The 27243-nt window shown below is 39.5% G+C and overlaps 1 protein-coding gene across 1 annotated transcript; it reads left to right on the top strand.

The window, feature by feature from the left end:
* Positions 1 to 7143: 7143 nt before the first annotated feature.
* LOC135467221 (uncharacterized) lies at positions 7144 to 18520 on the top strand. The gene is made up of 4 exons (XM_064744985.1): positions 7144 to 7195; positions 10019 to 10120; positions 10384 to 10863; positions 17652 to 18520. The coding sequence occupies exons 1-4, from the start codon at positions 7144 to 7146 to the stop codon at positions 18518 to 18520; spliced, it is 1503 nt and encodes a 500-aa protein (XP_064601055.1).
* The last annotated feature ends 8723 nt before the right edge of the window (positions 18521 to 27243 follow it).

The raw sequence follows: 27243 nt of genomic DNA, 5'->3' as shown, positions 1-27243 counted from the left end.
TCTTCGGTCCCGCAAACCAATGCACCTGTGCCGCACACCTGCAATCAATGCTAATGGCTGTGGAAGCGAGACGTTCGCCAGTTGACTGCTCACGTAAAAGCCTGTTAGCTCCGCACCCACTTCCACACAACGTTAACGCCCATTAGCACCTTGTTACTATGGTGTCCAACTGGTTGCTATGGAAATCTAGTGTGTCGCTAGTTGACAGAGCTCATGGAGCCTGACAGAGCCTAAACCGTATCACATTGTTGCAGACAAGCTCATCCACTGGACGCGCCGTATGTTTCCATCAGGCTGTGTGCTTGTCGGTAAGTCACACGCCTGTTGATAGCGAAACTAATGGGAGATTCGTCCACCTGGGCGACAAACCAACCAAGTCTGCTGTTATCGTGTGTTCAAGGAAACAGAAGATAGGCCTATACTGGTGATGCCAACACAGAATTGTCCTTCATTGGGTGAGTACTCACCACCATTTCATGGTGCTGACAGTACCGTTAATCTCCGGTAAAACTATTCTGAACCAGGTGTACAGTATCATATACCTGAGGTAAATCGCAGTTGATGGAAAATCCATATTACCTGACTATCGTTGCTAAATATACGTTTCTCATGTATTTTGTCGATTAGTCTTATGCGAGATCTTGTGTAAGGCTATCTGATAAATCCCTCCTCAACGCCCCCCCCCCCCCCAAATAGAAACAGAGAAAAGGCAAAAAATAAAAATATCCAAATTGAATTTTAACACCTATTTATTTTATAAAAATAATTGACATATGAAAGAGGTAAGAAAAAATTAAAAGATAGATGAGTCGAAAATTTTGTTAGGTTGTTAGCGCATCTGTGAAGAGTTCCCCAAGAGAGAATCATGATAGTCTCCTTCGCCATATTTTGAGCCATTGATGCAGAAGGTGAAGTCATAGCATTTTGTCACCTTGGTAGCCTCGAAGAGGGTGTGTAGTTCTTCTTAAAATACACAAATTTCTGATATATTTTAACTAAGGGGCAAAGTAGCAGTGCGGAAATTGATAGTGTATCAACAGCTTATAATGTTTGCACGCCGATAGTATCCAGTTTGCAAACTCTTTATTCTTCACTGCGAAGACAAATCTTGCCAGTTGCGCATGTGTAACCTAAAAGACAAAAAGGCCAAAGAGTATTCGCGTGACGCCTGTGGAAACAGTTTCCATCATTGAAATAACGCACCCCTATCTGGTTAAAATTGATAACATGATTGCCCTTTAGATTTTGGCTTTGTGAGGGATTTTGCTTACTTTGAAGTGTCATATCTCGGCTATATAAAAACAGAAAGATATACTTACTTAACACTGGGTGGGATACTTTTAGCTATGTAATGTACATTTAATCTAGTGTTGAGTTTTATTTTAATAATATTTGAAATGCATGGTGGTAAGTAAAATATAAATTCATTTCGATATTACCATATTTTCCCCATTATAAAATGGTTTTAGATTTTGAACTTTTTTCAAGATATGAAACACGCTTTCATTCAGTTTTGATCTTTTGGGGTTGAATATTGGCTCTTTGGGATATAGATACCTAAGACTACAACGAAGAGAGTATAAAATAATAAACAATAGCTCGGAAACAATACAGAGGGTTGGGATGTGGGAGCTTAGTTCACAAGCATGATGCGGTTTTATGCAAGGATACAATATAAAAGACAACACTGAGAATAAAACTAGAGGATCGAAGACTGTGATTTTTGGCGACTTGGCACACTCTTAATTACCCAGAAGTGGTGACAAAGATCTCTGAAATATGTTTTAGAGGATACCACTCGTGCAATCTGCTTGTTATTCAACAAGCAGTAACAATTTTCAATCCGACGGTTTGTAAGATACGTGTGGAAGTGTCATTGTTTTTCCCATAGGTTTGTAAAGCGCTTCACAAAGTGTCATCGTTTTATTCGAAGGTTAGTAAGGTACTTGGAGTAGTGTCATGGTTTCCTCTGAGATTTTTTTAAGGTGCTTGAAGAACTGTCGTCTTTTCATTCGTAGTTTTGTAAGGTACTTTCGAAGTGTCATGGTTTCCTCTGAGATTTTGTAAAGTGCTTGAGGAAATATAATCGTTTCATTCGTAGTTTTGTAAGGTATTTTTAATAGTGTCATGGTTTCCTGTTAGATTTTGTAAAGTGCTTGAGAAGATGTAATCGTTTCATTCGTAGGTTTGTAAAGTAATAAATGAAATGTCAAGGTTCCATTTGATAACTTATTACGTACTTGAGGATGTGTGAAAGTTTACTACGAGATCTACCTTATTCCCAACCCATAAGCGTGATCTTGACTTTCCACTTGAAATTCTCTTGAGTACAGGTACAGAGAAAAATTCCAGTCGTACACTAAACAAATAATTTGTATTCAATGTCCATTACTTTTTAGAAAATTATCAAAAAATACACGATCTAGGACCGATAGTGTGCGTGATGACAAACCGTGTCGATTCAAAACCGAACGTTCACGAGGTTTTGGTTATTTAAGGGGTCTGCATATCGTGTGTAGTGAGAGCATGACCATTTTCGTCCTCTTACAACTTTAATAACAGACACCGATCACATTTCAGAGATCGATGGCTTAGCATGATATCAGGAGGTACTCTCATCACTGTGAATGTCAGATCTATTCTCGTCGTGTCATCTATGCGCACCTGATCTTCGGCTTCCTTTGTTAACATTCTCAGTAATTTCAATCAAATAAGACCAAACAGGCCTGTACAATATCATCTGTACCGGAACGCTCCTTCCTTTTGTCACACGCATAATAATGCGCATGTTTAGTTTTGTCTCTCTTGTACGGGATTTGCAGCCATTTTTGTCATTTAGAATGCTGCAGATGCTTCAGAAAGAAGAAAGGAAGTGTTATCTCCTACAATTAGGTGCTGGTATATTAAAAATGTATTGTAGTAACATTATTTATGACTTTCAACTGAGAAAACTATACTTATTTATACGTAACAATAGTACAAAGGCATGCGAGTAATCTATCAATCTCTGGTTGGAAGCCAACCTCATCCGTATTACATAAATATGTCAAAATACAGACTGTAATGATTGATAACTTCCTCGGCTAGAAAATATCCTGCGTATTAACTTTTACTTAACTTTTTTTTATTAACGGCCACTTTTATGGTGTAGGTATATATGTTTGTGGTGTAGAATGAATAGAGGATTATGGCTTAACGACATTTTGGCAGTATTACACACAATCATATAGTGGCGAGGTGTGGTGTAGAATGAATAATCTATCAATAATGCCTTAACGACATTTTGGTAGTATTACACACAATCATACAGTGGCGAGGTGTGGTGTAGAATGAATAGAGGATTATGGCTTGACGACATTTTGGTAGTATTACACACAATCATACAGTGGCGAGGTGTGGTATAGAATGAATAGAGGATTATGGCTTAACGACATTTTGGCAGTTACATACAGCCATAGAGTGGCGAGGTACTAAGCTGTAAAACATTCACAATTCTTTGACATGTAGATTCCTGAAGGGCACGACCTTTACAAGCACATTATTACATTTGCTTTAAAGAAAAGACAACACTAGATCTGATGTATTTATGCGTCGATAAAGTGCCTGACGTACCTCAGGTCTGAAATACGTATTTTATTGTGGTGATGTTGCATAACCGAGATTTTGCCGCTTGAGGTAAGCTGAAACGCGTTCACAGAGAAAAGCGAAAGTGCATTCAGTTGACAACGTTACTTCGTTAAGTGAAGCTAATAACAACAGCCGAATAAACATTCCAGTGTTCTTAACTCATAACTTGTCTCGGAATGAATGTGTCAGGGAGGCACAGGCCTACACTTAGGTGAATAGTTACTGTTCTAGGGCCCGATAACCAACTCTCAGACACTCTGGCGACAATTCGGCCATTGTTGCCATGCCTTGATGAAGCCTCCATCCTCCTTGTTTGTCCATCCTCCCTGTATCCTCCCTGTATCCTCCCTGTATGTCCATCCTCCCCGTATGGCCATCCTCCTTGTTTGTCCATCCTCCCTGTATCCTCCCTGTATCCCCCTGTATGTCCATCCTCCCCGTATGGCCATCCTCCTTGTTTGTCCATCCTCCCTGGATGGCCATATTCAATGCTCCAAACTAACTGGAGTATCATTTTCTAATCACATCTTATTTCACCCGATGTTGTTGGTGTAGGGTGTATATACGCTACATGTTGCTTCGTTTAGGGCTCTTATCGCGTCTAGATTTGGCAGTTGAATTGAAACTTTAATCCTTAAGCTCAGCATTTTCACACATATTCTGTAGCTCATATGGATTTTACAGTACTATCTTGCGACTTGATCATTATTTCCATCGTTCTTTATCATATTTGATATTCTTGATCTAATGTCGACTACTCCAGTGTTCATTGATCAATTCTCTCCGATGTTTTTATCGCTCACGACCATAGCTACATGATTAGATTCACGTTCTTACCCTGTGTAATAATGGACATTTATGGGAAACATATATGTAAAACGAAACATATTTGTTTCTGTCACTACAATTTTAAGAATCAGGAGGTGGAGCGTCCACGTGCGCTGTCTTAAAAAAGGGAGACATTCCCCCCCCCCCTAATTACCAGCATATATATTTATTTTATTAATAACTGTTTTATGACTGTCGGGTTTATGCACTCATGAAATTGAGTAGAACTGCGTTGAAATTTACCATGTTACCTAGCTACCTCCTGACTTTAGGCGCACCTGTGGTAGACAAGTTCAAATCTGACTGGTAAATTGTTAAATAATCTTCATTAGCATGTTTTTGAATTTCGTTTGAAATTGTCTCTTGTGCCAACACAGTTTGTGTAGAACCAGTTATTCTTTAGCTAATTAATTCGTGGCGGTACTGGTTGTAAAAGCGGTGATAAGACAGGTCGGCGTGATTCATGGCAAATGCATGAAGTTAAAAGCGACAAAAGATGATTTCAAAGTGTCTTTATTCAGATGATTTACCCTAATTACTAAAACACCGAAACTTTAGATCTGGTATGTTGCAGATTTGTTGCCGTTATGCTGGCGTTGTTAATGGCCTGTTATTGACAATACCGCTTGCTTGATGTCATGGAGAGCTAATCACTATGCGATTCGTGCATTGGTGTCATCCGAACCATGCTGTCATGCACGGTTTCTGAAAGCAAATCATTTATTGATCGAATTCTTTTATGAGTATAAACCAGCTTTTGATAAACCAAAGAATCTGTCAGATGGTGGATGCGAGTTGTCCATGAATGGTGTCAAGAACCAGAAGAAAGTGGAAGAACCAAAATCCAAAACAGTTCACATGATTTGCGAAAATACACATACAATGTAATTATTAGCCATTAACCTCGGTAGGCGTGATTAGCTTGTTAAGCACTGCTATATTTACTTCTTTAGCGAAACGATATTGCGATATTGAAGTTAAAGGCATGCTAGATTGATAATAAAAACACCAGGAATGAAAACAGGACACTAGTTAAAACATTACTGAATTTTAATAAAAATATGTATTCACATCGCTGTATAGCAATCGGATCTTGAAGTTTAGCACATCCTTATGGCTCTATTTTGCTTTCTGCTAATGAATTCATGTCGAGTACGACATTATACAGATGTTGCATTTATGGTCCTGCTTATAATATGTTACCTTTTGTTCACATTGACCGATAACTGATCGACAATCACTGCGTGTCATGTATTAATTACGTAAAATTAATGAAGATTGCAAGCACGGATTTAAGCTACATAAGGCATCGAGAAGATATTGTGCAATAAATGCACACAACACCTGCGTATTTATTTCAAACTATTGGTTTGGAATAACGACAAGTGTTTAGGTAAAATCAGCGACGGGTGAGCAGGTGCGCGTATGTGTGCATAGTAACCATGGTAGCTGCCTAGTGACTGAGCTGCTGCGGACTTCTTTCTGTTAGATGATTTGCCTTTGATGTATTACATGTCGGTTAGAAATACAAGCCATCTGTCACGGATGGAAACTTACAGCATGTAACCGTCCAACAGGCTATATATACAGAATACGACTGGACTGGTTTGTTCGTTATCCCATGCAGATAGACTCGCAGTGGGTATATACCAGCTATGGTCTTGCGGACATAATGCAAGGCTTAGAGGCCGCTCTGAAATGGAATGGAAATTTCTAAATTATTCATCTACCTTACGTTGAAATGGTAACAGCTCTGTAAATATGTATGAGAGTTTATGCCAGTCATTACAATGAATATCGTGTAGGACAGGCTTGCTTGGATTGAGTGTGTTATCTTTGATAAGCCATGCTAATCATACTCAACTCAACAACGAAGGCTAGCCTTGCGTGAGCTTAAGTCATTTGAAAACTTTACATGTTTGCCTACTTCGATATATCTTCAGGGTGTTCAAATCAACCAGTTTTAATACCGTTACTTCATTAGATAGCGCTTTCAGATTTTTGATATTTCCCCTGTAGTCATAGAAACAAACGGCAGTGGTGTGTGTATATATTCGTTGTTTACTTGCAAATAGGATGGCCGTTGTGGCTGAAACCACTATACGTTATCCGCCCATCTTTCCCGACTACGGTGGCAAAAGGCCAATTGACGAGACCGCGGGATAAACAACTCTCCTATTCTCTTTGTCCCAGGCTCTCAGCTTTCAAGCATCATCTCCGTGTACATGACACTGAGTTACAAACCCATGTATGTACTGTCAGTCTTAAGCGCGATGCCATTAGCTGTATATTTAATTAATCTGTATGGATTCTATCCTAGCGGGATTTATTGTAAGCCTATTGCCTTAATCATGTGGGCTACCTTCTCCCCAGCTGCTGTTCCTATGTGGTCACTGTACCGACCTTCCCAAATCCTATACTTTTTTTGCTGGACAATTTTAGCACCTTTGTAAGATCTTTTTTATTTTAACAACCTCCCAAGATCAATGACATCCAACCTTGTTGTTGAGTATGAAATACTAATCAAACCTGCCGATATAAGCCTTGATTATAACAGGTAGTCCATCTGCTATCTGCAGGATTAACTCATGCCTGGATGGCTGAGACATGCACAACAACAACGACGATGAAGCCGACTGGGAGAATTCGCCTTACATGAAGTTCAAGGCCATGTAACATGAGGAGAAGATGCGCCATGACGGAGTGGTTAAAGCCGTCTGCAGTCCGTTGTGGATCCCAAGTAAGATAAAGCATTGACTCATAAGCCAGTACTTATAAAAAGTGTATGCCGTTAGTGACAGTGATCTTCTGTGTGAGGGTATGTAAAAGACCCGATAGATTTGGAGTTAAAGTTTGAATTTATTTATTGTTTGTAAATCACACAATACGATTGCAAAGAAGTCACTGAATAGGTGACAATTGTAAAGCTTAAAATCGAGTCAAGGCGTGTTTCTAAAATTGGTAAGCTGTTGCATATTTATATATTACTCTGTTATCTGTTACTCAGGAAACATATAGATGTGCCAAAAGCTTTTTTTTTATACACGACTCATTTTAAGCTCATAACCTGTGTTTTTCTTCCCATCAGCGTTTCTGGTTCTAGTCATGGCGCCACCTTCTTATACAGGTAAAAAGAAGCTTTTACGTTTTCTTGTTAACCACCGTACTTGTCTAACTTTACATTGCTCGCCTCGCAAAAGTTCGGTCAAGCCGAATTCGAACGGTGTGATATTTGGTAACAAAGTGCAAAATTCATCAGAATCGAATCTTGTTTAATGTCATTCTGTTTCAACTTTTAGAGTTTGTTGAGTTTTCATTCAACATGGAAAGCACAACACAGTTGCTTTCCATGAGCTTACAACAGGGAGTGGACAAAGAGACATGCAGAACAAATACTTTTTGGTTTCGGAAGAATCACGTAAAACACAACGAAACAGTCTGTGTGTGCGTTGAAGATTGGACAGGTGTTTATGAACTGACCAAGACGATATTTTTTTGGAAAAGAACATTTACCAAGACCAATTTATAATGATGCCGGTATTTCGTTTTAGCAAAGAATCACAATCGAGCTTAAAAGTCTACTGGGCTTAAAACCGATGACGTCAGTAGCACGTTAGGTGTTACGCTATGGTCTTTTCCAAAATAACGTAAGAATGTATTACTGGCTGCCGCTGTATATACAATCACGTCGCAATTTTTGATTACCCGATCGTGATTATGAGCTAAAACCAAACAGATGTGTTTTATAACGTGTTCGAAAAGTCACTCAAAATTAAGTTCGTATAGGTAGAGTGCTTTTTTTTCTACGCAAAGTCTTTGTATGTCTAAAACATTCATATTGAATAACTGATGCGTTTGGTTACACGGCCATACATGTAACCAAGTTAGATCTTATGTTTCTAACAAAAGAAATGCGTTTAGTGTACCAAGCCTTTGCTAAACGTCCTGAAGTAATCAAACGGTAAAATCTTCAGTAAAATTTCGTCCTACTTTTTGAACTTATTGCAAACACAAACCAACTCGGATTACAATTCAAAAGAGGAATACTAGTATTGTCATATGATTGTTTTCTAACTACATCACCTGTCTGATCCAAATCATAGAGCTCTGCCACACAGTGTGTTTTGTGGGTCGCGTATTATCAGAAGTGATGGAAAAGTTTCTTCAGATGTGTTTGTTATTCATTGTCAGACTATATTGTTCTGTGCCTACGAGCATGGGGTAAGATATACATAGCGTGCCATGTGAAAGAGAAAGCTTGACGTGTTGTTCGACCATCTCTTGCGTGTCCAATAAGTCGCAAGCTTATTATTTGATGCAAGGCCATTTTTTTAAATAATTGTATGGCATTGAGTTAGTTAACCATTGTATAAATTTCTATAACCAGTTATTTGTCGTTTGGGAATAAATGTCTTTTAAAACTTACTAGATACGATAAATGAATAGATTGCCTTGATATTTCTGCCAGGTTCGGTTTATTTGAGTCTTTACAAGTGCACAGTTTTATTGCATTGCAACAAAGTAAACACATCGTACTGTCAACGAGCTGTATAGCTAAGTAAGTAGCAGCCGCAACGATCCTCATTTGACTTCCCTTGGAGATTTATTGGATGGGGCTGAAGGTCTTTTTCATCTTTTTCATATTTCTACATTCGCTTGTTCCTTTGTCCATGGACCTCCGGCATGTTGACTCTTCATATACATCTTGAAAAGCACTACGTTATGTACATTTCAAGACGAAAGGGTCCTTAACCATGAGGAAAGAGCAAACCTTTCCAGTTTTTATTGTTGATCACAGTCCCCTTTTCGCAAGCTTCGCCTCTTTTTGTTTGCGTTGTAAACGTACAAGCAGCGAGCACTTCTGAGTAAGCGGACAGTCTTTTTTTTTCATGAACGTGGCCAGGATGGTTGCTTGGTGGACTTGATGAAGATGGGAGCAATTCTGTATGGAAAGCGCGGCTTGAAAGCTAGTTTTCCTTTGATTTGAGTTTCTCGCACTTAACACACAGCATGTGGCTGTTTTGTCATTATGCTATTTCTGACATTGCTCGTCTCATGGAGTATAATGTAAGCTGAGCCTCTTTGTAATTACTTGAATCGCACGCGACAGGGATCTTGTTTATTGACCATCATTCTGTCTTTTTTTCATCGATTTACACCTCTAACTAGTTCGTCTTGACACTAAACGCAATAAGAAATTTTTTTCTCATGAAATCAACTCACCAAATTGAAGATATACAGCCTACATGAGTCGTTTATTCAATGTGAAATGAGTTTTGTTCTAGTCTAAAGAAGAGAATTGTAGTATCAAATAATAAATGGAACTGTGCAGAACACAGGCACAGATAGACATCCAAATCTTGCATATTTTTCTGCATGTTTTGTCCAAATGAATCTATTAATTGCTTTGGTTTCTGTTATAAAATTTGTAAGCCTGTATATTGATGGCACGATGTACAGTACTGCATGGAAGTAATAGTATAACAATTATCTTATTAACTTTTAATCCTTTCTATAAATAACAAGGACCCATGAGTGCAGTTGGTTTGTTTTGCTGTCTCAGGTAACGTCCCGGATACAAAGGGCCGGGAATTCCTCCTCACCGCCTTTGACACTGAGCCCAGCAGCAGTGTTACTCTGGAGGTCATTCCTCAGGTACCAGACGGTATCCATATCAGCTTGTCTACCCCAAGGTTAAACACTGGCCCTTAACCTTTCCTACCTTACCGAGCCCAGAAAATCAACCTTCATTACACTGCCCTCTGATTTACTGCTTCAAACAAGCGGCATTCAAAATAAAGGGTATGGTAGAATTCGTCCTCATTGTACCTACATATACACATGTTTTGTGCCGTTTGATCCATGCATTCATTAACGAAACTTGCCATAGGTTTTCCACCTTAATTACAGTTTCCCCCTTTGCTGCAGGTGTGCTGGTAACAGCCTCGGCAGATGTCAGCATCGTAATGACTTACACTAATTTCACGGATACCTGCCTCGCATTGCCACGGGACGTCTTAGGTACAGATTACTCTTTGCTGCTGGGCACGTCAGACTCCCCGGTTACATCGATGGTAGCCATCGGGGCCTCCTTTACTAACACTACCGTCAACATTTCCGGGGACGCAGCGTTGATATCCGGACTTTCATCAGGGACTTACCTGGAAGACGGTGAAACTCTACAGATTCAGCTAAGTGCTTACCAGACATTTTTGCTGTGGGGTGGAGAGAACCCGAGTGGTCTTACTGTGACGTCAGATCAGCCGGTGGCGGTTTGGGTTGGTCAGTTGATGGACAACCATAGTAAGCAATTTGTCTCTGAGATGGTGTTACCTGCTAATACCTGGGGCAAAAAGTTTGTTCTCGTTCCCCCGAGCAATGAGGCCAACTTTTCCACAAGAATTATCGGTATGTCCGTCATAGTTTTTTTGTTAATTTGTATATTTTTTCTTTTCACTCGCAAATTATCCTTTGCTACAGCTCTGTTTGCTGCTCAGTTGAGTATGCACGATTCTGGAGCCCGTGAAGCATCTCAGTCATGGGTTCGGATTCGCTTGTTTCTTTTTGTTTGTTTGTTTTCATGAATATGTCCATTTATTTTATTTATTTGATTGGTGTTTTACGCCGTACTCAAGAATATTTCACTTATACCACGGCGGCCAGCATTATGGTGGGTGGAAACCGGGCAGAGCCCGGGGAAACCCACGACCATCCGCAGGTTGCTGCCAAACCTTCCCACTTACGGCTGGAGAGGAATCTAGCATGCGCTGGACTTGAACTCACAGCGACCACATTGGTGAGAGGCTCCTGGGTCATTACGCTACGCTAGCGCGCTAACCAACTGAGCACGGAGGCCCCTTCATGAATATGCAACCGTCCACAAAGCAAGCTTAGATTTAAGACTGTTTAGTAGTTTGTTCTCAGCCAGTGAAAAAGAAATCATTGTGTGATGTGGTCAGTTCAATCCAAACAGAGCTAACTATCGTCATTTAAGTGAAATACTCTTGAATACTGGTGTAAATCCCTACTTTATCCTTGTTGAAGGAGGGGGGGGGGGGGGGGGGGGGCTTTCCAGCCTATGACCTTCCACGGCGGCTGCGTATCACCTTCGCTATGTAAACCATTTTTACATCGCCTTGCGGCAGGCGATCCATTACATGTAGTCAGTATTGTAAGTATTTCGATCCAGTCATATGTTAGTCTGAACTTGGTCATGCAGTGAAATCTCTGAGCACAGGATCATACTGGACATGTTTCTAAATCCACCTTATGTGATCATGTGACCTCAAGTCTGCCTTGCGCATTTGAGGCGGTGATTCTGACTAGTCCACAAAATCGTCTTCGCTTGGGATTTAATTGGTCGATAAATGCCACATTTTTTTTCAACTGAACATAAACTACCCACCATAAATGCCGGTAAACCGATACCATGATGGGATGAAGAAATTACTGTCAAAAAATGAATCTGTTAATTTTAACAGAAAGCCTTTTGCTTGAGTCCTGCTGTTATTATAACATAATGCTGTGTCATATTCAACATAATATCACGTTAGTCTGGTAGAATCTATATGTTGAATTAATAGAATATCTGTGTAGTTAACGGAATAATCTTCTGTAATAGCACTCAGATGACAGACTTTCTGTTAAAATCAACAGATTAATTTTTGAGTGTATCTCTGGTATAAGTGCACCCCATATCATCGATGACCTTTAATGATGAAGAATGTATGCCCTAAACTGATGAGACCTGTTCATCCACGCATGTAATATGCATGCATTTATCATTGAGCTCATAATATCTCTTGTTCTCTGTTGTCTGGTATTGCTAAATTTATAATGCAGAAGAAATATTCGTCAATTTATTCAGGTATACGGGAGGGGAGGGAAATTTAGTGCACGGGTATGGACGTTTGAGTGGAATTTAAAACATTTTACCTGGAGGTGCAAAGTTGAGGTTACGATGTTGCCGATCAGTTAATTGAAGGTCTTCTTTTTACAATGAAGGTTTTATACACAGTGCGAGTTCTGTTTAATTCTGCGATTCCGCTGGTCAAATGAAATATTTACGCGTTGAAGCGAAACGACATGTTGATTTCGCAATGGTCCAACAGTTTGTTAGTCAACAACAAATACTGCCAAAATAGCGCTAATCTAATTGACGGCGCACATTAAGCCTGTGTTACGCCGGTTTCTCGCCTTACTCCTTACAGCTCATGTGGGGGCAGCACTTTGGCGCCATGGACTCTCCCTGCCACATGAAGACACAATGTATATACACACACCGCATGGCTCCTCGTCGTCATATGACTGAAAAATTATTAAATACGACTTTAAACCCCAAGCATACGTACAGCTAGTCTCTCTAAACCAGACCCTCCTAACCTACCGGTTAAATACCGGAATAGACTTACGGCTACCGTCCTCTGCATAGGGAGAGTAACATACAGCACATGTTCCAGTCTTTACGTTCACTTTACATCACTGCCACCACTAGCCAAGCGTAACCTTTGGAGCCTGTGCGACGTACGTGGGCACGCTTAGGCTTAGCCCTATCACTGGTGTCCTTGCGCGGAACTATACTCAACTTTCATCAATGAAACTGTGTCAGGTGATCGGTAGAATCGTGTTGAACATACTTTAGATAAAGTATAATGTATTTATAGAAAGAAAAGTTGAGACACATATTGTGTTTTCTGACACCACTTCCTGCCTCATCACCGTGACTCCGGTGACCTCCACATCGTTCAAGATTTCTGTACAGAATTTACTTGTGGTAGTAGTAATGTAAAACGAACGTATGGATCGACACATATGCTGTAAGGTGTATGCTGGATAGGGTGAAACAAATTAATAAACCTCGAGTATCTCGCAATATTCCGGGACGGAAAACCTCGAGGTCTGTGGTTCATACAATTCTGTTTGATTATTGTCATACACTGAAAAAAAACAGTGTTTTTAAAAAAAACTTTTTTAATCACTCAATACAATTTGATTAAGTCTCGAAAAACAATTTAATCATGACTCAGTACTGTTTTTCAGTGGTTCATAACAGTTTAACCGTCCTAGAATGGGTATAACTTCATCGCGTGAAAAATACTATACTTGGTATAGCCTGGTATGCATGACCAGAAAGAGAACAAATGATCCACTTGGTGAAGAATAGATTCGCGACGAATAGATTCGCGACGGGATGAAGAAAATGACACAAAATTTCCAAACGCTTGGAGGATTTAAGTAATAAGACAGCCTCTTTTCAACATATGATTTGGAGATAGTAAGTAGACTGGTCGTGTGTTTAAATCGATTTTTTCTTGTATAATAATGCGAAATAATGGCTTCCAGTTCGGTGATTATATCGGTGAATAATGTTCGGATTTATCTTTTCCTTCGGCTGACTGACTTGGCATTCGGCAGAAATAACTTTATCAGAAATACCGGTAGTTAACTTCATCGCATTGACTCCATTAAAAGTATGTAATTGTCAAATGTTTCCCGTCTGTGGCTATTGACCTCATACTGCGATTATTCCTTTCTTTGTGTATGAATATAAATGGTTGGACTGACTTGGCGTAACTTGCTCTTAACCTGTGAGGAAGTGTACATACTTTTACTGTATGAATAATCCAGGGCAAGTCGTGGATATTGGGACATCATTTTCCATACACGTTCTGATTCATTGACCCTGATTAACCCTTGAAAATTCTATTTGACAAAGACGCATATACTGTAGCACACATATAGTGTAACACAACTAAGCATGTACTGCTATATGTAATATATGTATGTGTGCTTGTAGTTAATCTTCGTCGTACTTTACAATTTATCGGCCATAGGACGACGAGGAATTATCAGGTGTGTGTACATATATTGTCTTCTTGAGGCAGGGCGGGCCCATGCCGGCAAAGTGCTGCCGCCACTGAAGTATCAGACACTAGACATGACACCCACCCAGTCACATTAGGCTGAGTCGTGTTTCTCCTTGCTGTAACATCTCATCTGTTGAAGGCCAAGCGAGGCAGCAGCAAGTACCATTTCTAACGTCTTTGGTATGACCCGACAACTGTTTGATCCCGTTGTCTCCTGACTTTGATACTGCTATGTGACTTTGCCTTGTAAAATGTGTATTTTGTATTGTGTTTAATATATGCATATCACTATTCTGCTTTCGTAAAGCGATCAATGGACGGTGGGCTAGTAACCCGCATGTGTTCAAGGTCGTGTCACGATTCGCTCTCTGCGCATGGTAGAAACCATAACTATGCCACCTCCCCAGAGCTGTTGTCTGTAGTATAGATTTTCCTGAACAAAAATGATCCTTTACCGCTGTGTTGGACAGCATGGCGCTGCTTATACAGACTAATTAAACTGTTGTTACTTATCGACATTTTCCTAGCTTTTCATCTTTGTATGACTTAGTAAATAGTTACCCTGGTAGACGCGGAGGGCGACCTTTACAATCGTGACCACAGTATCCGTACACCTCACCGTATAGGCCGCCACACATGTGAAAGTCTACATTTGGTGTCTGGGTGTGCCCGCTGTAGAGTACTACTATGTGCCAAATTCAGCATGAAATGTACGAGTCTATCATGCGTACAAACCCCGAGCATCTTTTATGTTGGATGAGATTTACAAATGCCATGGAGTGCAGTTAAGCAAAAATCCGCCAGTAATCACCATAGTGGTGTAGTATTTCGCTGAAAACTTACCTGCATGTATTGATTAAGTAATATGGCATTTCCCCAAGGGCCGTTCATGTTGCATGCATGCAGAGACAGAGTCGGTAAATTAATTCCCTCTGTCTAAATAAATACGCAAAACATATTTTAATGCCTGAAATCAAGCTACATGATCGGTAGGATAAAGACACTTTCAGTTGTGAATATCTCGTTTCTGGCTACCCCTGGTCTCCCACTGATGGCGCTAGACGGTGGTTTAACAACGGTGTATACCGGTTACTATTTGCATTCTTGCCGACTTTGAAGCCCAATGCATCATGGCCGCCAGAGCGTGAGCCCTCATCACAGCTTTTAGTTGGTAAGTGTATACATAAATGAGAGTTACTGTATAACCTCACCTCGTCCATATTGGCCTGCGGTTGTTGCCAGGCTGTCCACCTTAGCTATATATGTACACAGTATAATCTGATCCAGGTGTTTAAAAACAACATATACTGGGGAAATGGATGGCTTAATGTGGTTTGAAGAGTCAGCTAGGTCGTGGAAAATTTCTAAAATCCCCAGTAAAACTACACTCAGATAATAATTAACCAAACTCATAGGAAATGTCGATTGAAATAATTGTAATACGATATATGAATAATGCTTTAAAATATGTCTCCTTTCATTTCTTTGAAAATAATCAAGTTTGTTTTCGTTTTTTTTTTTTTTTTTTTTTTTTTTTTTTTTTTTTTTAACTTTTTAACAAAAGTTAAAAACATATAAATTCAAATAACGAAAAGTTAAAGGTGGAGATTATTGAAGACTGATATTTTTATTACTGGTAAACAAGACTAATGTGTTTTAACACCAGTATGACGGTGAGCCGCATTGTAAGGATCGATGTTGACAAGAGAAATGATCCCCAAACAGACTTCAAGCAATAATATTTGTCATTTCTGTCATATTGTCAGTTGAAGAAGGCTTCTCATTTAGTCCCTTGACAACGGCATTGCATGCATTATATCGTGAGCGGCTGACATGATTTTGGACTTCTTTCACCATATAGCCTGTATACCACATTTATTAATTAAACAGGTCTTCAAATACACAGTGCCTATCCGCTATATTGATATTTTTAGAAGACACGGGGGAAGGGAAATGTACTTTGTAATACCTGATTATAATTACAGTGGCTAAAGGGGCCCTTCTTTCCTTTGTTGTCTAGATCATTCTCCTGAAAATCGACGTGCCATAATTATAATTGGTACATATACCACATGATATCCGCTAATGAAGGTCATATAGAAATGGAATACTTAATCAATCTTCATTTTGTTACCTTTATGGTAGCCGTTTAGTTATCTAGTAGGAATAACAGCGACCATATCTTGTTACAGCGGTACATCCATGATGAATATGTTAAGTATTGCACTTATCTGAAGCCTTTGGTTATAGGATGCGATATGCTTTAGTGTAAAGGCGAAGAAACACAATGTGTTGTCTGTATTGGAAAGTATTGCAGAGAGCCGTTTGGCGTTGTGTAAATACATAGCACAATGCCCTCTGCGCCATGGCTAGTATTTTCAGTGTTTCCGTTTATTCATGCTAAATCTTCATTTCATTCATTGCAGTTTTATAGTGCCCTATTTTAGTTGAAGATTTTAAACTGTACTTCCTTTGTTTCGTTGCAATGTTTGCAGTGGCTATGTTTATGGTAGACGATATTTTTCATTTCATACAATTCCATTTTATAGTGCCCTGTTTTAGTTGAAGGTTATACACTGTATTTCCTCTCTTTTGTTGCAGTGTTTGCAGTGGTTGTGTTTAGGATTACACCATGTATCTTCACTTCTTTCTTTTTAGTGCTGTTTTAATGCTTTGGCTGAATGGTACACTAATGTTTACACCCTGATTGGATTGCACGGTGTTTTCGTTGAAGAAATAACCGTTTTAGGGGCTTTGGTGATTTATCTCTGTTTCATTGTATGTCCTTAATACTGATTTAGTATATAATCTTATTCATTTGTTCTCTTTGGTTGTCGGGTAACAGCGCTTTTATATTAATTTTCATCGAGCGTATTCCCTTTTGCTCGAGTGTTGTTGTGATCACATACGCCGCTGTCACCACTAACAAATTTTATACAGAAATCTTGAACAACGCCAAGGTCACTGGGCTCACTGTGATGAAACAGGGAGTGATGTCGGAAAAGATAAACACTCTTGTCCTAACCTGTGCTTCTGTTTGTTACTTGCTACACATACATTCTCTTTATCTAAAGTATATGTGTGGGCAGTATGATTTTACTGGGCATAGGAAACAATTTTATCCCAAAAAATCGATTATCGATGAATATCAGGTTCGCGCTGGAAGTCATTAGTGAGGCTAATCTTAAACGAGCCAATACGTGCGTCGCACAGGCTTAAAGAGTCCAGCTTGTTTAGCTCTGACACATGCGCTGTAACGAGTATGCTGTGAACCGTGTATATACAATATCAGTATGACTTACTCACCATTAACTTTTGTGTCTGTTTCAGTGAGAAGTAACAGTACTCTAACAGTCCATTCCACTAACGGTGTTACGACACACGCTATAACGCCTCTGACGCCACTGACGTTATCCTTTTACCAGCAGTCATTCGTGTACCTCAGTGCCAGTACGAGTGCCCTAGTGCTGCAGACAGGCTTGTCTCGTCCACCAGAGAGCAGTGCTACTCAGAGCCAGATGTTTTTCGTACCGCCGGTGGAGCAATACTTGAACCATTATACTTTCGCCTTGAACGATTCGTGTAGCTGGGTTTGTCTGAGAGCGATAAATCCGTCGCACGATACGGAAGGTTTCCTCCTGGATGGTCAGAAGGTCTCTTTAAGAAATCTTTTATCCTTTTTTGTGGAACAAAAAAGCTATACGATCATCGCGGCAGATTCCATAGCCACCGGTTTCCATGATTTGGACCATGCCGTCCCTACTCGTTCCTTTTGTGCCTACGCCAGTTACCAAAGTGAATATGGTTTTCGTCCATTAGGAATGCGAATGGCAAGCTTGTACGACGCCTGTTTTCCGACGCAAGCGACTGATGGTGGACTAGGTGATGGGCTGGATAACGACTGTGATGGAGCAGTTGATGAAGAGCTGTTTAATGAAATAGACGATGACAACGACGGCTTGGTGGACGAAGACACCACCGAGTACGAATTAAAACTGGCAGTTGTGGGTTCAGATAGCAACAGCGCCACCTCTGATAACACAACAGAGGGCGTCGATAGCAATATTATCGCGGTGATTGCGTCGCTTACTGTGGCCATCGGCGCCATACTGCTTCTGATTGGAAGCTGCCTTCTGCATGACTTCCTCAAGAGAAGACGCGGCATTCGAAGCACGCGTATCACACCGTTTGTGTCTTAGCCATAAACGGCTCCCCATCCAATAGGTTGTGCATACACGTTTTCAAAACAATGATACGCTGTGATCTGAACTGGACAGCCTTTTATCATTTGATGATATTTTGTGACTTACAGCCTGTTGGATCGACAGTCTTTATCTTCCTTCCTTTTATTAATACTTGATGTTAAATGTCACCCTTGCATAACAGGAAAACTGAAAACGTATTCTTACCGGTGAAATGAGCTTGTACATAACTGCACACAGAATCTACGAAATCAAGGAGCAGTTACTAAGGTTGGATGATTTGCACTATAGATTCAGTCGATAATTACTAAAACAAAATAAAATGAAAAAAAGAACACAAAAAACACCTGTCCTGGAAAACTAACACTGATGAGATATTGCATACAGAGTGAGGCCGAGACACAAGGTAGAATTTCTTTTTTTAAGTTGCCTATGTTACCAGATATATCGCAAGCATCTCACACCACTCGCACCGAGACCAGCACAACAAATGCATGTAGATCCTTCAGTTAAGCCAGTGTGTCCAGGTACTCATTTTAGTGTAACATTTTATTGGTGAACTAACATCCCCCCACCTCACGCCAGAAAAAATATCGTTGTACCAAACTGACAACCTTTGTAAGACCACAGTATTTAGCAACCATTATGTGATCACCGACAGCCTGTGACTGAGTGAAAACGTTTTTCCACGCCTGAAAGCGTCACACTGACCACCATTGTACCACCGTTATCGCACCACCGACCGCCTATGTCACAGTGATAACATTAACCCGGCCATAGTATACCAGCCCACCGCATGATAGCGTCACACTGGTCACCGCTGTACCACCATTATCGCACCACCGACCGCCTATGTCAGTGATAACATTAACCCGGCCATAGTGTACCAGCCTACCGCATGATAGCGTCACACTGTCCATCATTGTACCACCATTATCGCACCACCGACCGCCTATGTCACTGTGACAACATTAACCCGGCCATAATATACCAGCCTACCACATGATAGCGTCACACTGATCACCACTGTACCACCATTATCGCACCACCGACAGCCTGTGACACTTTACCAGGTCACAGTATACCACCCTACCACCTGATGGCCACACTGATTATGACAACCTCCCTACAGATCACCTAATTTGATATGACACAGTGACACACCACAAACAATATATTTATATATTCTGTATTCTTCCAGTTATCTGCGTCGTTTTCACGGACCGTTTCCATAAATATCAGTGGAAATACGTTTCTCCTCAATACTAACCACTGTTTTGCACCATAGCAACGCAGTTTTAGATAAGTGATGCGAATGTAATGAAATCTGTCTCGTTCCAAGTGCCCGCCCACTTGACGACGGGCGCATTTGTCCAACGGTGGCGACATTTACGAGGATATTGTCGACGTTTGGCCAGTCATATGTGCCTGTACATGAGTGGAATTAACGCTCTAACGGTGGAATCTGTCTGCGCTGAGTTTTCAACGCAAGGTTGTTAATATAGTGGTTTGGTATAGGGAAGGAACGTAACGCAAATTAAATCAGCTACTAAGCAGGGGTGCGGGACCGGCAAATCTGATTAGCCGGTACATTATTTGCACTTTGTATTTGAATATCACTTTTGTTTTGCAATCTTGGCAAATGTGTCCTCAGCCAAGCGGGCATCCAATTCTACAAGAAAGAAGTGTGTGTTTCCGTGGTTAACAGATCGAGTAAAACGGCCAGGATTTTTATGGTCGGAATATTTTTTAGCTGTTAATATGTTAACGCCAGCCACTTAGAATATTATATATTGTTTTGTGTTCAACATAATTACAAAAGTTGATCTTTGGCTTGAATATAATGAGTATCCGTCCGGGATGTTATATAGCAAGACACACGATGTGGCTCTGTTATTATAACAAAGCATTCTGTCATATTCGACATAATATCCTGTTAGTCTAACAGAATGGCAAATACTCTAAATACTGCACCCAAATGACCGTAAGCAGGAGACCTGATGCAGTTGCTTTGTAAATACTGTACATGTAGGACTGTAAGCAGGAGACCTGATGCAGTTGCTTGTAAATACTGTACCTGGAGAACTGTAAAAAGGAGACTTGATGCAGTTGATTGTAAATACTGGACCTGTAGGACTGTAAGCAGATGTGATGCAGCCTCTGTCTCCATAATGGAGAATCTGACCTATCAGAACAGCTATCCGTCCACAATGCACCGAGAGCCTATCTGTAGGTCCCGCGTACATTCCATTTATGGGCTATACGCATTTTACAGTTCTTACAGCTCCTTATAAGACTTACTACATGTACTGACTTATACTTGAGATATATATTTTATCAGTTTGTGTTAAAGACTATGTTATAAGTACTATAGGTGAATCTGACAAGGGCCAAAAATGTCATGGCTTCATATCACAGAAGACAAGTGGTTGTATTATAATCCCATGCACATGTTTATATTTTGTTTGTGTTTGACTTGTCGCATAATAAAAAGATGTTAAGGATTATAATGTGGTCATCTGGCATTGTAGGAATATACTGGTGAAGTGCTGACGCCGTTTGGTCGGAAAACAATATAATTTTAGCATGTAAACAATATTTTAAGAGGTGTCTACACAATGAAAACAGCGTCAAAAAAAGGTTTTATGTTATCAGAAGAAAACATGATTTGTTCAAAATTGGTTTGATATTGCTCTAAAATAGGTCAAACTTGAGTTTATCCTGCACGATATGCATGTATTCATAACGGATTCCTTTTCGGGCTCATATACACCCACCCGATTTCCACCCGCGATAATGGTGGCCGCCGTCATATACGTGAAATATTTAATACATAAATATACATCCAACGGAGGTCCGTTATGAAGGATAGACCGTAAACTTCGGATCATTGTCATATGTTTTTGAATTGATCTAACAGTGTATGGCGAGAGATATCGGTTTTTGTTTGAAGGTCAAAAGCTTGGTTTAATGGGATACGATACTTCTATGTATCGTATCTGTTATGCGCACAACAGGGCTGTTATGCGCACAACGAAATATGATGGAACGTTACTTCCATAAATGTATGCCGGCGTAATTGTCCGTAGTTTTCGGAACACAATGCCCAGGCTGCTATACAATCCGACAACAATGGCCGTTTAGTCATTAAAACATATTGTAACCATTTGTTCCCTTAAAAAGTAACTGCGTCATTGTAATTGAATTGTTGCGACTTTCATCCCTAGATGTGTGTGGCAATAGTTATTGCAGGGTTTGAATTCAATGGAGCATTAACAACATCCACCAGTAGGTGGGTTACATGTATGCAATTTGACAAAGATCGGTGGTTTACGCCTGACACTCTGGTTGCCTCTCCAATAAAACTGACCGTAATCGTACATATGAGTGAAAAATTCTTGAGTATCTATGGCATTAAGCAACAAGGAAACAAATAAATACATAAATGAATGAATAGAAATGATTATAAATAAATGTAATTATCTACGTAGCGAAAAAAAAAAACGTTCGCGAACACGAAACAATAGTGTTTTTTCTTCTTCTTCTTCTTCCACCAGTCAGATTCCATGTTTGATTTCATTCTTTGTCATCCACAAGCACATACCACGCACATTGAAAACTTCACGCTTATGATATTTCTGAGGCTTAAATGTCAAAATTTTCCCATCCCTATGAGAATTCATCTTGTTTTCCGGTTACTTGAGATATATATTTTTCTAAGCTGTAGTGGTTTGCTGTATATTTGATCAGATGCTTTAGATTCATTTTGGTTTGGTTTTGTCTTTCATCAGACATGTACTTTTTACTTAGAATCATCAGTAAATTTAAACACGTCTTTTTTCCTGTCTCGCCCCATCCCATAATTATAATTTTAGGCGTAATTTTTAATATTAACCTTGCATATTTGTGACAACCACTTTTCATACTCGCTCCAAAGCTTTTGTGATTCGTGACATTCAATGAATTTGTGCTCTACTGGATCTTTGTCCAGTCTGCAGTAATCACATATGTCGTCCGTTCTCTGTCCTATTTTATAGAGATAAGATTTTGTTGGTGTTATCCTGTGTAGAATTTTATATTGACAATCTCTAAGCTTCGTATATTGAGTGCACTCATATATAGATTTGAAAACATTTTTTCAATTTGTTTCTCTCTGCAGACCTAAGGACTTATCCCATTTTTTCGCGAATTTTTAGCTTAAACTGTGAATCGTTACATAGTAGGTCATAGAAAATCTTTGTACCTCGTTTCTGCTTCACGAATAATCTGAGAACATCGGGGAAGGAAGGACAGTAGGTGTCTGTTTTTCCATTCTTCATGAGTTTAATCCATTCGGTTGGAACACTTTTAAGTAGCCCATTATAATCCAGGAATGTACCATTTACTTTGAATTATTGCTCGGTAAATGTCAACAGATGTCCGTCCGGTTTTGCTAGGTCCCTCAAAAACCTTATATTATTTGCGTACCACTGGGATTTACCATAAGTGTTCATAAAGTATATTTCTGATGCATTTATTATCCATTTTTATGTGTAAACGCTTCCTATGCCTTTAATGTATCTACCCAGAAAGGGTCGCCTGTTCTTATTGGTATTGGCGGAAAATATTTGCCATCTAAGACATTTTTAGTGATTGTACAAATGGCATTAAATTTACTATACGAAGTCCACCTTCATCGTAATTTCTGTTTAAGATGGATCTTTATATCCTATCGGGACCGTCATTCCATATGAATTTATAAAGCAGTACATTTATTTCTTTCAGAGTACTATCAGGTGGGTTTGGGAGGGAAAGAAACAAGTGAATTAATTTTGACAAAGCTAGGGATTTTATAACTGTTATTTTTCCTGGTAATGATAGGTTCCTGATTCTCCATCTTTGAAGGTCATTTTTCAAGTCTTCTATTCTGGCAAGATAATTTATTTCCCATATGTTGTAAAAATCCACCGTTGAAAAATTTATGCCCAGTATGTTTAGTGTCTCGACCCAATCTAATTTAACCAAATGACATAATTTTACATTTGAGCCCGAGAGAGATCGTATCCACGCAGCTTTGTTTTTTTCTATGTTCATTTTTAATGCCGAGTATTCATAATATGTACCTAAGCAAGTTAGTGCCTCCGAAAGTGACTTTTCAGATCCATCCAAAAATAGCTGAGTATCATCAGCATATTGGCTTATGTTGTATTCTGTGTCGTTTATGGATAGTCCCTTTATGTTGTGATTGTTTCGTATCACTGAACCCAAAATCTCGACACATAAAGGAAAAAGATATGGAGGAATGGGATCGCCTTGCCTACAGCCCCTGCTAATATTAAACACAGAACACACAGTGTCATTTTGAAGAATGCGGGCAGAGATATCTGCATGAAACAATTTAATCCATGATTTCATATCACTTCCAAAATTGAACGTCATAAGCACTTCTTCCATGTATTTCCATGAGATAGAATCGAAGGCTTTCTCAAAATCGACAGATAGTAGAAGTTCCGGGATTCCTTTATCTTTGGTTTCCAACATGATGTCGTAAATTAGACGTATATTTTCTGCGATACATCTTCCGGAAATAAAACCTTTCTGGTCTTCATTTATGATGTCATCAAGGACAAGTTTTAGTCTATTTACAATGCAAGCACTGTATATTTTATAATTTATGTTTAACAGAGTAATGAGGCGTCAGTTTTTTAAGTTGTCTCTTGGTTTATTTGGTTAGGTAAGCATGTTATAATTCCTTGCTTTTGAGATATTGACATTTCGCCTTTTGCAAAATCTTCATTCCCTGATCTTAGAACAAATTGTCCAACGTCTTTGCAGAACATTTTAAAAAATTAAACCAGAAAACCATCCATTAATGGATGTCGTTTTTCATATTTCTCAAGGCTGTCGTTAACTCTTTGAAGGTCAGTAAGCCTTCTAACTTGGCTGCCTCCCTATTCGAAATCCCCTAAGGTCATTTCTCTCCTTACCTGTTTTCCCATACAGATTGGAGTAAGAATGTTTTTGAGCGGCTGATATTTCTGTCGTTTGATATATTTCTTTTCCATCACCAATGGTTAATTTTGAAATCAGTTTGTTTGTATAATTTCTATTCTCCAGTGCCAAAAAATATGTTGTCTGTTTTTCTACCCATTCAATTTTGTTTGCGTTTGATCTGATTAATATACCTTCCATATCTTTTTCTCTCAGCTTTTCGAATTCTATTTTAAGATTATTCACTCTGTCGAGCTTTAAATCAGGTACATTCATAAAATTGCCTTGAATTTCTTTTTCTAGTGGTTCAATTTCTTTCTCATGCATCCACACATATACATAGACATACACATACATATACACACATACATATGCACATATACATACACAACATATACCCATGCGCAGTTTTTCAATAGAGAAAAGTAAAAACGAAAAAATTAAAAAGAATATGTGTATACGCTGACCAAAAATAAGGTCAGAAAGGCAGGAAATCCCTGAAGATCAGTCTATTTGTGACCACAGGTCCCTGAGGATAGAAAAAAACGCTATCTTCACGCATGGGTTTTCGGAGTTGTGGTTCATTCACGCAAGCATGGATTAATTATGCTGTACCAGTTACAACAGTTCCTTCCAGCAGTCATTGTGAGATGGGGTTAGTGCCGGGGCTGGTGTTTGGGTGGGGTGAAGCAGAGTGCGGGGATCTGTGAGACGGGGACATCCCACCTGTGAAATCGTGCAAATCAGACAAACCACGGAATTGCTAGAGCAGTTTTGACATATATTTTCCCGTCCTTGGATCATGCTAAACTAACAGTAGTATTAGCCACACGCGTTCTCAATAACAGCCGGCTTACGTTGTGTCAGATCTTCCTTGATCACAATGCCGGTGCCTTTCAGCGCTCGTCGCTTGTGTATGCACTCATTTTTAAGCTTCCTAGATACAAATTTGATAGTAACACCCCTTGGTTTAGGTGCACTAGTGGTTCTCGCAGGGCCCAGTCGGTGTGCTATCTATCGACCACATCTAATTCAGTGTAAGATCTTTTGATCTCATTCAAACTTTTTTCGAGTTCATACGAAAGCTGTTTCACATCTTCTCTTAGGTCATCGTTTTCCTTTTCAAGATTAAATATTCTAGGCTCTTGTACTCCAATCAGTGTTGTTAGCTTACCCACGATTTTTATCTTCTTATTGGTCAGATGCTCTACCAGTTTCAATGGTTTTCAATGGTCACAATGTTTTTCAGTTTACTCGTTATCAAGCTGAGCTGCTCCTCCATAAAAGACACTGGCTTATGGGGCGACAGAGGTTACATGCCTGTTTTGCTTGTCGGCTCGTCAACACTGCTTTGCTAAGATATTAGTTTCCTCTTTTTCTGTACCCTTGGCCTTGGCATAATCTGAGTCAAAATCCAAGACCCTAATCACAGCTGTAAAATCTCACTGTGACACACCCGCCACTAGCGACCAGCTAGCTGGCTTGTGCTGCACTTTGGTCAAAGGCTGATCGTGCAGAGTGTGCCTATCATGTAAATCACATTTGGTTACTTCCCCACCATAGCCAGTTTCTGTGGGCTAATTTTTACTAGTTTAAAACTAAAATAACCTTGTACTGTCACATATTTCTGCCCTTTATTGCAAGCACATCCTATTATTATCCTATTACAAAAATGTAGGGAGTAAATCACAATTTGATCGCAGAGGACATTTCTGTGTCATGCTACATGTCCGCCATGTTCTCTTCTCCTTGAAACAATAGTTAATTCAGTTAGCTTTTCATCTCACAAATGCGTTTTAAGAGTAACTTACACGTAAATTAAAAATACAAAATCAAAGATTGCTAAATGCCAGAAAGTAAAAGCTATCGTGTGTCCCTACAGGACAGATACCACAGATAAGATAAACTGATATAGATATCATAACACTTCAAATAAACGCCATTACGACCTATACACTTTCTTAACACTAGTATACAACCCAGCAGACATATAGGTATAGTGAATGCAATTCCCCATGATAACCAGCAATAGAGGATTGCTTCCGACTGGCTGAAATTCAGCAAAGCAGCCGGGATCTTAACAATCTACCTATAGCTGCCAATGTCTATAATGAATTTTGTATTATATCAAACATCCACCCAACTTTTTTGTTCAGATCCACCGTCCAAGTATGACCGATTAATTCCATCTTCCTGTTATTCACTCAATACGCCTTGTGGAGCACACACTGACGACCCCCACCCCCCCCCCCCCCACCCCCCCCCCCCCCACCCCCACCCCACCCTTATAATACCGAGAGAGAAAATATGTGTTCTCTGGTGCAGGTTATATACAAACACAAAACACAAAAACAAGAAAGACGTTTATTATTACATGTTTATTTATGTACGTAGGGATTATTGTCTTGTCGCCATGACAACAGAGAATTACCTTAATTGTGAATCACCTCTCTTCATGCTGGGGAAGGAGAGCCATAATGGGCCTCCTTAAACTGAAGTACTCACGGTTGTAGGAAGTATTTCATGTATATATTTGCCGTCAAAGTAAAAATCATAAGATCGTTCGAGGTACACTTTATGGACAAAGTAACCTGAACACAGTTAAAAATATCTTTACTCTAAATTAGTGGTGTTAAAGATTCGACCATACTGGTTAACAAATGTACATGTATTGTGGAGAAATTTGTCTGCAACGTATTGTGAACGTCCATTTTATTGTGGACGAACATGTATTTTCAAAACAATACGGT

This window comes from Liolophura sinensis, chromosome 6 (genome assembly GCF_032854445.1).
Source record: "Liolophura sinensis isolate JHLJ2023 chromosome 6, CUHK_Ljap_v2, whole genome shotgun sequence".
NCBI classification, from domain to species: Eukaryota; Metazoa; Mollusca; class Polyplacophora; order Chitonida; family Chitonidae; genus Liolophura; species Liolophura sinensis.
The sequence above is the reverse complement of the archived record's forward strand: the minus strand, read 5'-3'. Positions and strand labels throughout refer to the sequence as shown.

What these genes read in the sequence shown, in the direction of transcription:
- LOC135467221 (XM_064744985.1), top strand. Translation starts at nt 7,144, where the DNA reads ATGCGCCATGACGGAGTGGTTAAAGCCGTCTGCAGTCCGTTGTGGATC. An exon ending in CAGTCCGTTGTGGATCCCAA is followed by an intron (nt 7,196 to 10,018) that starts GTAAGATAAAGC and finishes TTGCTGTCTCAG; the next exon opens with GTAACGTCCCGGATACAAAG. An exon ending in CTTTTCCACAAGAATTATCG is followed by an intron (nt 10,864 to 17,651) that starts GTATGTCCGTCA and finishes TGTCTGTTTCAG; the next exon opens with TGAGAAGTAACAGTACTCTA.